The sequence below is a fragment of the Aptenodytes forsteri genome, unplaced genomic scaffold (assembly GCF_000699145.1).
Source record: "Aptenodytes forsteri isolate BGI_AS27 unplaced genomic scaffold, ASM69914v1 Scaffold282, whole genome shotgun sequence".
NCBI classification, from domain to species: Eukaryota; Metazoa; Chordata; class Aves; order Sphenisciformes; family Spheniscidae; genus Aptenodytes; species Aptenodytes forsteri.
In genome coordinates, this window is record NW_008794089.1 from 983,188 (window position 1) to 998,837 (window position 15,650).

At 43.7% G+C, this 15,650-nt stretch overlaps 1 protein-coding gene across 3 annotated transcripts in view; it reads right to left on the reverse strand.

Annotated features, from left to right (window-relative positions):
- Nucleotides 1-4,720: 4,720 nt before the first annotated feature.
- Nucleotides 4,721-15,650, reverse strand: part of GLI3 (GLI family zinc finger 3) — a 195,946-nt gene continuing 185,016 nt past the window's right edge. For 2 of the 3 annotated variants that reach the window (XM_009274832.2, XM_009274825.2), the window contains exons 10-14: nucleotides 15,464-15,613; nucleotides 14,708-14,872; nucleotides 11,781-12,071; nucleotides 8,201-8,528; nucleotides 4,726-7,016 (exon numbers count right to left, since the gene is read on the reverse strand). In XM_009274832.2, the coding sequence (XP_009273107.1) occupies nucleotides 4,726-7,016; nucleotides 8,201-8,528; nucleotides 11,781-12,071; nucleotides 14,708-14,872; nucleotides 15,464-15,613 (3,225 nt within the window). Of the gene's footprint in view, nucleotides 7,017-8,200; nucleotides 8,529-11,780; nucleotides 12,072-14,707; nucleotides 14,873-15,463; nucleotides 15,614-15,650 lie in introns of all 3 variants that reach the window. The other variant, XM_009274817.1, reaches the window with a different exon arrangement.

Genomic DNA, 15,650 nt, shown 5'->3' on the forward strand with positions numbered 1-15,650 from the left:
TTAATCAAATGAAGACCACTAAGCCCCATTACAGCCGAATACTACTCCTACCGCAGGTAAATGTATTTACACATTTTCTTTTTTTTTTTTTTAAAAAAAGGATTACAAGCTTTATTAAAAAAAAAAAACAACTAAAAAAAAAAGTGGAAAAAAAAATGAACACATTTTTATCTTACACATCTGCAGGACTGACAACAGTAACTGTTCCATAGGAGACATTCCACCAATCCAAGGACAATAACACGTGAATACCAGAGGTTTACAAGACGTTTCAGACACTATTAACAGTGGTATGTGCTATTAGCTGAATGGCAAGTACAGCCTCATCGGGAAAATTTGGCAACACATCTTGGTCCCTCTCTTTGACAGGATCAACACAAAATAAGGCACATACATTGCGAGACTATAAACACTGCTGTTCAGAAGGACGAGCCATTGCGCAACAGGCGTGGGCGAGCCAAGTGGCCATTTCATCAAGGGGTGGGGAGGAAGCAACGACTGGAAACGAGCGAGCCGGCCAGCATCTTAATGCATGTACTGTTTGGGGCCATTCTCCAAGGAGAGAATAACGTCATCTGCCATGTGGATGTACGGGGCCATCGTGCTCACCAGCAACCCCCCCCCCCCCCGAAGCCCACCAACTTCTCTGCAAAAACACCTTTCCTCCACCTGGGTGTACCTGACGGATCAACCCTCCCTGGTGACTCCCACTTCGTGGAAAGTAAAACTGCCTGGAGAAATACGCATGCGTCACGCAGGCTGAGCGAGGCGGATGCACCCAAGTCCAACAGTAATGGATCTGGAAGACCCCCACAGAGCCATTAGAAGAAAAGGTGGTTTAGACTCAGGCTGCAATGCTTTAAGAATAGGAAATTCACAATATTTTTTGCATTTTCTAGTACTCTAGGGGGATCGGTGGGTTTCCAGCTGCCACGGCAATGCCAACTGATGTGCCAGATACACAAAAGCAAGCTTTGGCTCCGTAACTGGAAGAGCAGGAGTAGAGGGGTGCCAGTAAACATGTGAGCAATGACGGTGGGACTTTCCCCAGACTGCCACACATTGAGAAGGAGGTGGACAAGTGAAAGCTGGCGTCCAGCCTAACAGTGGCATGCTCAGAGAGCCCAGCCTACCTTACCAAAACAAACCCAAAACCCAAGACAGCTGGGCTATGATGTATTGCTACCCTCACAGGTACCAAAACAGACTCTTTAGCATAAACCAGAAAAACATGAAAAGATACCAAAAGCTGAAAAGCAACACATGAACAGAAGTGGCACATACGCTTAATGGTGAAAATGATACACCATTTGCACAAACTCCCCAGGGACATGGTGGAGTCTCTGGTTCTTTGACTTTGCCAAATCAAAACGGGATGCCTTTGTGGAGCATGTGGTTTCGGCCAAGATACATTGTTGGCCCAAGACAGGGGTAAGTGAGTGACAAAGGTTTGTCAAATCCAGGAAGGCAAATTAGTTACTCAAACAGTCCCCTTCAGCCTTGAGCAATATGAATGGCTCCTTCTAAGCTCTGATGGATCACATCTGTTAATAGCTTCCCAGCTTCAATTGGACCAGCAAATACAATTATGAACTAGAAAATTGAGTTTAAAAAAATAGTTTTTGTTGGGTTTTTTTTTTAATGTATTGGCTCTATAACAATAAAAGGCTTCTCTCCCAAGCCACCTACTCCCAAGCTGGTCATAAGTCTCCCTGTTGAAATTGTTTATAAACATGTAATTGATGGCTTTAATAAACAGCCAGCGATTGGTTACCGAGAACCATCTGAAACACGTCCAGCACAGCCTTTCCTCATGCATACGCTGCTGTTTTTCAGCAGGGGTGTCAGCTGTATCATAGTGCTGCAATGTACAGCGCGGACACCGAAGCATCCCTCCTCCCCCAGTGACTTGCCTGGCCGGAGGCGTCCCTCCTCGCCCCGGCAGCAGGGCAGGGGCAAGGGCTGCGTGCAGGCAGCGGATCTCTACAGGGATCGCCTCTGGGCGATGAGAGCGCAACAGGGAGCAGCTTTGCCACGTTGCAACAGCAAACCAGCCATTTGCCATGGTGAGCTGTGCCCGGTTCCCCGTGCAGCCCAGGGACCGCTGTAGGAGGGCTGATAGCTGGTCGTGGGCAGGGAGGTCGGGAGGGGAACCGGCAAAGGGCAAAGAGCAGGACAGGGCAATATGCGTGCATGAGACAGAGAAAGGAAGAAATGCTTTCTAAAGATACGGAGGAAGACAGGAGCTGGATGATGATAAAAGCTGTAGGATATTTACATTTGTCTTGATTTCTGACATTCCAGCTCACAGTGCAAATCACTTGGTACGTGCTGTGATTAAGCCCAAATACGGCCCCAGCACCGGATTCCTATGATGTTTTCCTACTGATTTACAGCTTTTTCCTCTGATTCGAACAGCTGTTAATAGATCAATGTTATCCGACAGCTTCACTGAGGTTGTATTCCCACACATTCCTCAAATGCCATGCCCTGAATCAGCTGGTATTTCACCTTTTTTTACAGTAAAAAAACCCGAGGCCATTTCTATGGCCTTCTAGCCTATAGAAATCACCTTCTGGTGCTACTCCAAATTTTGGCAGGGCTAAAGTTTATCTGTATTTCAAAATTGACCACACTCTGCCTTCTCATTGTATGTCGAACACCAGCTCCTTACAGACATCAAATCCATGACTGTAAGTGCCTGCACCATTTACATCCTGTAGCAGCATTTTACTATCGGGATTTAACTGAGAAGTCTGCAAGGGCTGGACTTGCACGCAGCTTCTAGGAGTGGGTGAACTTACACCTTGGTCTTGTAACTGTTCCCCATCCCAACCTGTTTACCCAGGAGCACTGTGTGTTCAGGGGTGCAGACACGGAGCCCAGCACAGCAAAAAGCATGCTACAAGAGCTAGCGCTTATGGAGCAAATGCCATTCACCTCTACCAGTGAGTAGCTTCATGACCACAGTGTGTTAGTTCCAATTTTTGCTGGTGTAACTGAGCCTGGGCATTGACCCACTGGTTTGCTTTGAAATGAAACGCACGTTGGTGTCCCCGAGAGAGAGGTTGCATTGGTCTTTTTGAGTTTTGATTAGGTACCAGACATACTTGTTGTTCCACTTGTTTCTTTGCTATTTTTAATGGCAGTTTAAATTTCTTAATTTTGTAAATCCTGGATACAGTGGAAAAAACATTTAAGATTATCAGATTGCTTGCAATCACTTTGATTTATTTGGCTAGTCTGAGAACTGGGCCATTCTACATGTTTTACATGCCATGACCATGATGCTTTTGAAGCCGTAACTGTGTGTTATGTCAATGGGCATTTACTTATTTTAAAACATACAATCCATCCACGAAGGTATATGTGCTAAAAGGGATGTAGTACAAGACAGTTCTCCTGGCAAAGGAATTGTTACTGCGAATAAGAACCAGTGGCTCAGCAAATTACATCTCAACTACTTGCATTTAAAAAAAAAAAGTCCCCAGTATGGAATACTGCAATTTTGTTATTTCATTGTATGAAATACTCCATAAGACCCTGATAGTCTCTCCACAAATGTGGTATGCCATGAAGGGATTACAGACTACCCAAATCACCAAACACGCACATAATTTTACTATCCAGTCATTTAAAAAAGAAGGCTGAAAACCAGAATACCAAATACTGCAAAAGATGAGAGGTGGACTAATAATAGCTTTCTGCTCCCCTCCTTCCTCTGAAATGGATTAGACATGACACAATCCCAGTATCATTATGCAAGGCAGTGACATCTATCTGTGTGTGTGCTTACAAAAACCTTAAACATTTGCTCGGGATCAAAGGGCTGATGGTTTTACATTTCTTATTTGCTTGAACCTCCTAATTTCTTGTGCTCCATGACTCTGAAATGACAGCCTAGGGGTACCATGGCAGTGCATTTCTAAATTGGTTGTCCACCTCAGTGCGATGTATCGAATGCATCCAGAGAGGATTTCGTCACTGTATGCTCACTTTACATTGTGCCTGGTTATTTTGTGCCTATACGTTTAGGGGGAAAAATTGCAACAGTTTTACAAGGTCTAGTTTCGAGTAACAGAAAATTGCAAAGTCATTTCATCAGACCTTTCTTTAAAACAAAACAAAACAAAACAAAAACATGCACTTCAAACAAAACAAAACAAAACAAAACAAAACAAGGCAGTGCATTTCTAAATTGGTTGTCCACCTCAGTGCGATGTATCGAATGCATCCAGAGAGGATTTCGTCACTGTATGCTCACTTTACATTGTGCCTGGTTATTTTGTGCCTATACGTTTAGGGGGAAAAATTGCAACAGTTTTACAAGGTCTAGTTTCGAGTAACAGAAAATTGCAAAGTCATTTCATCAGACCTTTCTTTAAAACAAAACAAAACAAAACAAAAACATGCACTTCACACGTTTACATTGGTTTACAATTAAAAAAAAAGAAAAAGGAAGCATACAGACATTCAAAGAGGGGGAGAGAGAGAGAAAAGAGAGAGAGGGAGGGAATGGGTGTAGCAATACTGATTCAAAACTGAAATGGAAGACAGTTTCTCCCTAGAACACTTTAGGGTTTTCAGAGTCCTTATTCCATAAAAGGAATATACTTGAAACACATCCCATTTAGGTGAGATGAGATTGCTAAAATACATACACAACTAAAAAATACGAGTCTTTCTTTTCATCTATTATCTCCTAAGGGTTTTTTTTTTTCATGTCTATTGCATAACAGCAAGAAACTTGCTTTCTTCTGCAAGTGAGGTCAACAAAGAGCTCATGTCCCCAATAGCCATGTTGGTTGTGCTTACAGGCATAGCTGGGAATGTAAGAGACGCTCGGGGAGTGGTGAGGCGTGAGGAATTGCGGGAGAGATTCTGAATGATACTCGGGCTCAGGGCTCCCGAAATTAAGCTGACATGGTCCCCATCATCTATGATAGCATCAAAATCAATCTGCACACCCTCTAGGCTGTTGCTGTCAATGTTGTCAACTGTGCTTGACACTTGGTTAGCCCCCGGGGAAAGAAGCTCAGATGAGTTTGCAGTCGCAGTCCCCTGCAGCAGGCAGTTAGCTTCCGAACCAAAGAACGAACCTGTTTTCATAGCTTGGTGGCTAAAGCCCGTGGTTTGGTCATATAACTGACCAGAGTAATTCTGCACGTTAGAGCAGAACTGCTGTGATTGACCTTGCATCTCCATCTTAACGGTGTTTACCCTGTACGTCTGGTTGCCATCACTTACGTGTCCTTGCTGTTGTGCCAGGTTGTATCTCAACACATTTTGCCGCCTGTTGCCGCTGTAATTAGAGCACGGCTGGTAACTTTTGGCCACGAACAAACCTGAAGGCTGGCTACCAATGCTGTGAGACACCGGTGGACAACTCTGTGGCCCTTGATACAGGCTGCTTTGTGAGGTAGGACTAACCTGCCCTAGCATCATTTGACCGGATTGATTGACTCCCTGGTAATGAACGCTGTCTCCGACTGGTTGGTTTTGCAAATATTCCTGTTCCATCATATTCCTGTTCTGCATCCCATTTGCCATACCGGTGGCTTGATCACTGGATGCCATGGGATGGCTGAAATTTTGCTGGTTCCCACTCACTGGCACGTTGCTGCTTCTCAGCTTCTGCCCTTGAACTGCCACGCCACAGGAATTGTCCATTGCCCCAGACATCATTGCTTGCCTGCCGATGTTTTCACTGTAAGGTTTATTGGGCTGCATGCTGAAAGAATTACCAGCTCCGCTGCCAAGAACCGTGTTTTGCTGTAAACTGTAGGAACCGTTGTTTTCCACTAGGTTCTGATAGCCATTCTGCTGGGCCACGTTGCTTCTCTCTAGGTTCTGCTGCTGGACCATCATATTGTTATACAGTCCGAAGGCCCGAGTCTGCTGCACCGCTGAGCGCTGACTGCATTTCAGTTTCGAAGGAGACAGGTCAGAACTTCCTGAGCTTACTTCATTCCACTGAATGGGCAAGTCGCTCTTGGTTGCCTCGGAGCCTGCCTGCTGACTGCTTGGTGGAGGTGCTTGGTCAAAGTTGCTGGGGTTGTTGTTTCCTAACACTGAGCTGTGATGCATTTTGTTGCTGTCTAGGACATTGTTCAACAAGTGGTCGTACATGCCCTGGTTCTGGGAATTCAGATACTGAACCACGTCATCTGGCAGGAGATCCTCATCATTCAGACTGCCACCCGCTTCTATAGTAGCAGCCTCCAGGGCAACGTTCTCGCTGATGCTCGGAGGACAGGGGGAGCTGAAGCCACGGAAGACGCCACCCTCAGAACGGGTATAGTTCTGAAGAACAAGGTTGCGCTTTTCCATGGATGGAGGCAAAGCAGGAGGGTTAAAGCTATTAAGACTGTTGAAACGCTGGACTCTAGGGACAGAGAGGTTGTCGGAGGCCATTCTTACCGGATCGCTGGCTCTTCTCGTCCCATTTCCTAGAGCATCATGAGACAGAAAATGCCTCCTGCCGTAACCATTTGCCCCACCATCACTACATCTTCGAGGGGCATTCACTGGAGGCAGTGGAGATACTCCGGACTCCCTGCAGTCACCCAAGAGTGCCATCCTTGTTTTGAGGCTCATCCTCTCCATGTTAGGCAGTGGAGTTGGTGGGGGTCCACCAGTAGCTGCTGCATATTTAGCTTTCAGCCTGTATTGCTGGGCTGGGGTGAGGCTGAGAAGACTTGGCAGGTCATCACACTGGCTCGCTTCACTGGAGCGCCGGGAGGCATCCGTCGAGATGGGGTCATAGGAGTCTGCAACACTCACGTTCTGTGGTCTTCCCTCTGCCTGGGAGGCGTCGCTGGACCTCCGGCTGGAGAAGCAAGGTGAGATTCCAGAGGACCTGCGGCTGCTCAAGTAGGCTGAACTGATTGTGCTAGTATTGCTGTCCCTCCTGTTCAGCATGTTCAACACAGTGATGTCCGTACCTGAAAGTTCGTTCCTGTTTGGCAGAATAGTCACAGATCCTCCTACACTGCAGCTGCTGTTCGACTGCGTACCTGGAGGTAAAATTCACAGTTAAACAAACGGGCATCACCCAGAAAGTGGTACAGAAAACATCCAGTATAGAAGTAAGGGGAGTACAGAGGAAAAGCCTGCATCATCACAGCAAATCATAGCAGTGGTCTTTATTGAAAGAAGTAGGGATAAAAACTGTGTCCTTAGGTTAAAAGCTAATTCAGAGACTCAAGGGTAACATTTCAGTGTGAATCCCAGCACAGAATTTATAAGCCATAGCCACAAACTGTCATCAGCTGGTGTAGTCCTCTGGCCTGCAGTGCAGCTATACTCGCTGATGTGCCAGAAGGACACATTCGTAAGGGAGCTTTTAATAGGCAAAATATAATTGAACTGGCATTTGCGTGGAATAGCAAAATATACAAATTGGAGGCTATTCAAGGTCATTTCTAAGACTTCTTGAAATATTCTTGAAATAAGTCCTAACAACTGCAAAACATCTTTGCTGGTTTCCTTGTTTTGTTTTGTTTTTAAGTAAATAGAATAAATTTCTTAATTTACATAGTTTCTTTCGATTGAACGGGTTTCAGAAAACCTGGGCTGTCACTGCTGGGTGGAGTGCAGAAACCTGCGGGCACACTGTAGGCAATCTAGAGGCAGCAGGGACGTACATTTTGGCAATGAACAGCACCTTGTACGAAAACAACTATGGATCTTCAGGGTTCAATCTTGCCTTGCTCCCATTCATGGATATCTGCCCTTTGTAGCAGTAGTATCTGTAGATATGATTACTTATATGTGTGGAAACAGTTTATTTAAAGGGCAGCCCAACACATCTATGCAACGGTCCCTTGTTAAGGCCTCATCTGAAAGACTTCCATACAATAAACTGGCAGGTATTTATTTCATCTGCCTTGCCTCAAAACAAGAAGGATTATGATGATCTTGGGTCCAAACCTTTAACTGTAGGGAATATTTCAAACATGATACATGGTTCCCCTGCTGGCCCCTGTTCTGTAAAACATGGGACTATCTGACTTCTCTCCGGGTGGGTAGTAGGACTTGTAATGAGGTGATGAACAAAAAGTGATCAATTTACGAACCATTCTCACAGCTGCTGAGTTTCATAAGCTGCACTACTGTTTTGCAAGGGTTGCAAAATTGTGCTAGCAAGCAATGAATTTACGGACAGAAAGCGTTACCACTCCCGCTATGTGTATCTCACCATTTCCTATGAGAGGCGGCAAGGTCGGGGCTTTGGAAGGTGGAACGGGGTTCAGTCTTGGAAGCATTCCATTAACTTGTTTCAACCTTTCTAATTTCACTTGCTCCATCCATTTGGTCCCTGTCATATTCCTCCTGGCCTGTAAGCCAAGTGCTGTGGTGGCTGTGGAAATGGTAGAGTCCATGATTGGGGTTTCATCGATGACACTGAGGTCTCCTACACTACCACCACTGGTCAGAGTAAGCTCGATCCCATTGTTGGAATAGTTGCTGATGGGGGACTGTTCGCTGCTGCATGTAGACTGACCACCAGGGCTTGGCTGAGATGTCTGTTGGAGTAAAGTAAGAAACAAAAGAACATGAGGATTAAGCAAACAATGTTAACAAGGAACTTGCAGCAAATGCGGGTCTAAACGGAGCCAAAGAAAACCAAATGTAAAGAAAAGTTTAGCATTAAATGATGATGATGATCGTTCATTAAGAGACTTTCTAGAATATTGATTTTAACTGCAATGAATGCCATTGCAAAACTCAAGATTAAAATCCACTTTATATCTTGCTGATAGTATACATTATATCTACATGAGACATTTATTTCAGTTATTCCCATAATTGCTTCTATCACTTCATGTCATTCATGAGCATGTATGTATGGATACTCTATTTTGGGTATGTGCTGTTTCCAATTGAAACTGCAGGTCAATAAACCAAATCAGAACTCAGCCACGTTATGAGGTCTAATTTACACTGCTAGGCTTGCAGCAAGCAAACAAACAAACAAGGCTCCAACAACACTGGAATTTGGGGTTTTTTAATTAGACTTGTGGCTAAAGAATGTAAGTATTTTCCAAGCTTAAGGCTCATTGTTACGAGCAGTGGTTGGCCTGAAATGTTGGCATGTAATAAAACAGGGACAAAGCATCAGTGCAAAAATACTGTATCATATTATCAACGTCCTGTGACCCTAGCAGGACGCTCTAACTTACACCATCTCTGCCCTGAATCAAGAAGGCAATGATCTACTGAATCAAATCCTTTGTTACATTAGAATTTAAGAATTTAAATTTAAGAATTTAAGTACACAGTACAGCCTGCTAATCTACGGGGATATAAACCACCGCAATAGCTTCTTCTTTCTTAGCAGACAGTGTTCCCTGCTGCTACAGCAGAACTCTTGCTGTGGGGAAACATGGGCTTGATTTATTTTTTATACTCATGAAGTTCTCGTAAAAGAATGGGAAAATTTCTCTGACAAACTGAAACACTCAGACAGATAGACTGACAGACAAAACAGAGAGCAAGACGGACAGAAGTCTCTGGATGTAATATCTTAATGTAGGTTGTACCAGTGTGACCACAAATCCGTGAGGCATGCAGTATCATTTTGCTCCCAAGAACAGTTTCATGTAAGTATTTCACTTTCGGGGTTTTTCTTGGGCTTTTAAATTTTTTTTTCCTGCCAGCCTGTGATTTTTTTGCACATTTTACTGATGAATGCTGGGTAGAATTTCTGAGGTAGCAGTGACAGCTCTCACTCTTAACATCAGTGAATGAAGACAGATTCATGGCAATACTGTAGCTTCGTGTGCCCCTGAGGAGTCCATTAAGATGCAATAACTATTTTATTATTTCTAACTTGAACGATGATACTTAGAATTTATGAGGCCACACTGAGCATGTTCATTTCCAAATCCTGGCCATGGCAGATCTGGTGACAAGAATAGAAATAACTGTTATTACACAGAAGAGAGTTTGTGCTTCTGGACAATAGCTCCATGCCATATGGAAGAAGAGTACTAATGGTCAGAAGCCTGTTCTTGTAGCCACCTGTCAAGATCACAGTGAGGTAGGTTACAGAAGTAAGAACTGTATTACGGGGAACATACATTTCTAGATGCGCAATACAGAAAAAAATGGATGTCTCATCTAGAGGAGAAGGTACAAAGACATTTCTGAAGACATTTCACCAATATAAGCCAGATTTTTCACATGTCAAGTGTTGCAAAATGCTCACAGCACATTACATTTGGGAATGAGTTTGATGGATTGCACATTACTAAATAAAGGAATGATTGGACAACAGGCAGAAGGCTAAAATAAAGACATAAATAATGTTGCAATAAGAAAAACAGCAGAAAAGTTAAAATGCCCTCACCTTATTACCCACTGTCCTTAGGAAGTTAGAACAAGACATTTAAGAGCATTAGACAGAAAAGACATTGGATTAGTTGAAAAACAGAAAACATATCTTAAGTCATACAAGCAATGAAAAGCAGGAAACACAGAATTGTTTTCAGAAGATACTTTGCAGTGAGCAGTATTTAATACTATGTAAGCAATCAGCATTAATACCCCTCTCCTGCAAATTTGATTCATGTCAAAACCGTATATGCTCAACATGCCTCAATAATGCTATAGATTTACTTAGCTAAGTGAGAGGGGAATGGGTTTTTGTTCCTTTGTAATCTAAGGTAGTTATCACCAAAGACAGCAGAGGATCTCCTTTAGACTTCAGCGGGAGTTAACTCTGGGCCCTTGGAAGTTTCTGAATTCAGGATTAATACTCCACAGTTTGGGCATAAGCCTTAGGCACAATACAGCAGTAACTCGTATTTCAATGAGTAATCACTTTGAATTGCAGCATGATTAACAATATGAGCAGAATTTGGAGGGCTCATATTTGTAGTCTCCAAGGGTTGGGCCCAGATGAATCGTAGGCCCAGATGTGGAAGAGGATGGAGTGACTGCCTTTGCTAGTTTTAACCCTTGTGGAGAGGATGGATGGCACAGGAAATGCAGGCAAACGAAAGAAGAACTTCTTTATTTAAGACAGCACGTCAAAAAATGGAATAAGGTCCTTTCAATGTTCAAGACTATACTGGTTTAATGCAATACATTGAGGTAAACCAGTGAAAAGACCTGCAGAGACTCTTAATTCAGCTCAATTTAGTTAAACTGGAATTAAGTTAACTTGGTCAAGTTAAATTAAGAATCAGATTAATGTAAGAGGTCATGTCACAATAGAGATCAAATGTTAACAAAAGATCTCCTCCTGCTGTTTAAGAAAGTCAATTTACCCTGCTTCAGTTTGATCCATGACCCGACAACCTCAAGCCCCTAAAATCTGATCGTTTCCCCAGGTTGTCCAAAAATTATCATCACCAGTATCATCATTTTAGTCTTTTGGACTTAGTTTTTTTCGCATTCTGGTTTTGAGCCTGCAGGATTCACATTCTCTAACTTTCTTCTGTAAACAGGAGAGTGGAAAAAAATGCCTTTTTAAAAATGAAAGCCGTGATTTTCTCATAATATGCTGATTCCAAAAGATGGAGCTTTAAGAGAAACAATTATTGTGAGAGTTGCCAACACTGCACTTACTGCATATTGCACAGACTAGATGTAATCTTTCTATTTGCTATTTCTTAGGCTTTAAAAACATTTTACAATGTAAACGAAAAAGAAAAGCTCACAAAACCTAACCTTGTGAGCTAGAGTTTACGGGCTTGAGCATTTCATAAAGGGATTATTAGCCGGTTGCAAGAAGAAAAAGGACAAAGGGAGCAGCACGGTGTATTGCATACCATTGGTTTTTCTGACTTGACCGCTTTCACTTGGAGGCATTCTTCACGCTTTGAGGTAGTGTTGCTGAGGTCCTTCTGCTCACCAATTGCACCCTGAGTCTGATGGCCTGGTGACCGGGTCTGAGAGTGGCTGCCTGGGTCTCTCGGTGGTGGAGGCCTCGGGTGGATATCTCCCCGCTGCTTCTTGGTGACGTGTGCCTCCGGGCCATGCACGGTCTTCACATGTTTCCGGAGAGAACTGGGGTCTGTGTAGCGCTTTGTGCAGCCTGGTATCTTGCAAACATATGGTTTCTGCCAAGCCAGGAGAAACACTTAAATTAGATTTAATTCCATGTGGGACCTTGAAGCACAGCTGTTGTTACAGTTACACGCTTTTCACAGTGAATTTGTTATCTAATTTATGGTCTCTACAGTGACTGCACCTAGTCAAACCTATTAATTCCCCTTGGTTTTGAAGGTACCCATAAATGCTGCATAGTTTACAGAGGGCAGAGCCTCTCATGATATGAACTGGCACAGCTTTGACTTATCATAGCAGCAGAGTCAACAGAGCTATGGCAATTTATGAAGACCGGCCTAATTTTCTATCCTGTCCATTACCCTCAGCAATTTGATATCAGGTTTCTAGTATGCCCAGTACCTACTCCTTGACAGTCAGAGGCAAACAACTCCCTTCAAAACATGTTGGGACATTTGTTCAGACAGGATTATCTGAGGAAGAATTTTTTTCCTGGCCCCTTCAGATCACCAGAATAATGTCAAAGCACAGGATTCAGTTCCGTAAACATTTTCATGTTGCAACAACATATGCACTAGTACTATCACTGCTACTAGCATAACTAATCACTCATTTTCTTTAAAACCTTCCTTTGTGAATTTCTCTAGTTCACTAAGCAATGCAGAATGAAGTAAATTTACTGTCTTATAATTTCACGAAGATTTTCTTTGTTCTTGTACGATGAGAGGATTAGAAAGGAGGAGTTGAGCCCTTCCTAAACACTTTAACTGCGTCAGGAAACAAAGTATCATTCATTCACTTTTATTACGGAATTGTTTCCAAGAAACTACAATTTTTTAAGTCTTACTTGTACTAGCCCTCAGGGAAAAAAAAGAGATCCTCATGCAGAGTTTCTCAAAGGGGTTCTCTGTCTGCTTACACATGGCACTGCGGAGCCTTTGACAAATGTAGCTTCCTAATGGCTATCTAAGGCCTAAGACTGCTTCCACTGACATCAGCAGGAAAAAAACTCCCCTTGACTTGAATAGAAGCAAAAATGTCAATTGTTAGCAATTTAAAGTTGATGCTGAGCCACTGAGGCAGGCTTTCTCAAGATGCTATGGAAGTACAAATCAATTAGCTCTCTTCTACATATGTATAGGGCAGATCTGTATCAAGATATCTCAGCTGCTTTTAAACGTGTCTGTAGGTTACCTACTTACAACCAAAATGGCACTGCAAGGAAGTGCTGAATTGGGTCTGTGCCTTCCATAGTATTCATGGCACTACATCAGTATACACTGCCTAAGAGTATTAGCCCATTTCATTGCAAAATAATGGCGAAGGAAATTTTTCATTTGACTTTGCTGCTGCAACCAACAGAAATGATGCACATTTTTTTTTGGTGACCTACTGTTAGACATGAAATCCTGATCTTAAAACAACAGGGAGTCCAGGTCATGTCTGCAAGTTTGTGAGGATTTTACTTATCAACTAGGCAACAAATGGATTGGTTCACACAGTGAATGAAACAAAAGCTCAGTCAGCTATTGGCGAGACTTTGATGAACTTCTTTCTACCGTGGTGACAATTCACAAAATTGCTTCTGGGCTTCAATGCAGTTGTTGGGCTGCTGAGAGCCCACACTGCAGGGACGGGGTGAACTCAGAGATGTGCAACACTCTCTGCTTCCCTTGTGACTCAAGAGATGCTGCAGGGACCAGGGGACTGGAAGAAGATGAATGCTCCCAGGAGATTCTGCCAGCCCTAGTGAATGCCCGCGACAGACCTAACAGACAGAGAAGGATACATGCCATGTGGAAATGTATACACCTGCTACGGTGTCCAAACCACACAGCATGCTGGTATGTCCCGCCCTTCCAGTATTTTTGGCTTTAGGCTAGAAGGAGTATAGAGACAACTCGAGGAGGAGAGACAGGGCTCCCCCAAGATGTGATACTGAGATGATGTGACTCCCCGTGTAACCTGAAATGGGACAATAAAACAGGGCCATGGCATGAAGATGGTGTGACTCCTGAAAGGGGGCAGCAGTAATGGGAAACACAATAATAAAGAGGTGTTACACTGAGAGTTTGGGAGATGGCTGTGACTACCGTCATTGCAAACCAAAGCTGGTTTGCTTGAGAAAGATTAAATTCCCTCCACTGCATCGCTACTCTGTGCGGTCTGTTCAGGATAGAAAGAAGAGTGACATAGCCCAGAGAGGAAGGAAAAGGCATAACTCAGGACTTACAGGGCAACCCAAATTTTCCAAACCCTGGACACGTCCCTATAGCTGTCTGCAGCAGCCAAAAGGACGCTGCAAGACGCCGCGGGAGCTGCGGCTCGGCAGCCGCCAGGTGTCACCACCGACCCAGGCAAGGGGACGCGCTCCGGGCGCTGGACCAGCCCCTCCAGCTCCGGAGGGAAAAATTATCCCAGCGTTTCAGCTCGGATCTGTCCCTGGTTAACGTGCGTGTTTCCATTAGACCCCTCCTTCAAACCTCTGTTACACTTAATAAAATGACCCACAGCCTCTTTAGGTCCATATGACACTGGAATGACTGTGCTCGTAAGACCCATCTAGAACTTATCCTTTTCAGGTTGCTGAGGGTTTCTGTGCCTGCCCTCTGTAATAAATTGCTATGATCACATTTTAACTCTGTTCGACTCTGGATTTTATTATTTTTTTGAAGCTATGCTTACTTACCTCGTTGGAATGAGTCCTGTTTTGGTGCTTGGCCCTGTCGGATGCGTTGGAGAAAGCTTTGTTGCAGCCTTCGTGTTCACACACATATGGTTTCTCTCCAGTGTGAGATCTCAAGTGCGTTTTCAAGTTTTCTAGCCTGGAGTAGGCCTTTGTACAACCTTCAAACTGCAGGCAAGAAGTAAGTCTGGATTAATTTTAATCTTTGGACTTGCAGGAAACAGTAAAAGCTGACCTATAAAAGTTTAGAAACTTTCCAAGCCTTCATAACCTTGCCCAAAGTAATTTTGATTTGTTGGATTTTAATTTTACCCAGGCAAACCCCATCACAGCTCAAGTTAAAATGCTTCCAGCATTATGTAAATCTTCTCTTACAGGAGAGCATAGTATTTGTGTACTTCGTCTAGACAGAAATCCATTGCAAAGTCATTAGGAGGCTGGTGGCCAGCAATAATACCCAGATGTAGCTCTGTAAGAGAAAGTGCTTTTAAATAATTAAGCAAGCTGAGCCCTGTTTAATAATGCCTTTTGGGGCTTCTTTGCACTTTAAACTTGAGGAAGTGGGCCAAATTATCCAATGAATCCCCTCTCCTAAAGCTCTTGTCATCTGGGTGAGCTGGATAATGAAGCAGACTTGGTAGTCTCTTCAACAAATGTCCGACGGACAAGGGATCAGGGAATGCAGCACCTGCGCTGCTCTGTTCCCGGCACAGCCCCAGCTCCCCCGTCCAAGCCTGGAGCTCAGCCCCCTTTACTCACAGTGCATTTGTGTGGCTTTTCCCCTGTATGTCTCCTCATGTGGACTACCAGCATATACTGGGCTTTGAATGGTTTCTGTTCCCGGGAACAGTCCAGCCATCGGCACACAAACTCTTTCTTCTCACCGTGTATATGGTCATTGTTGATATGCTGTTCGGGTAGAAGAGAGATGACAACTTAACAGAAA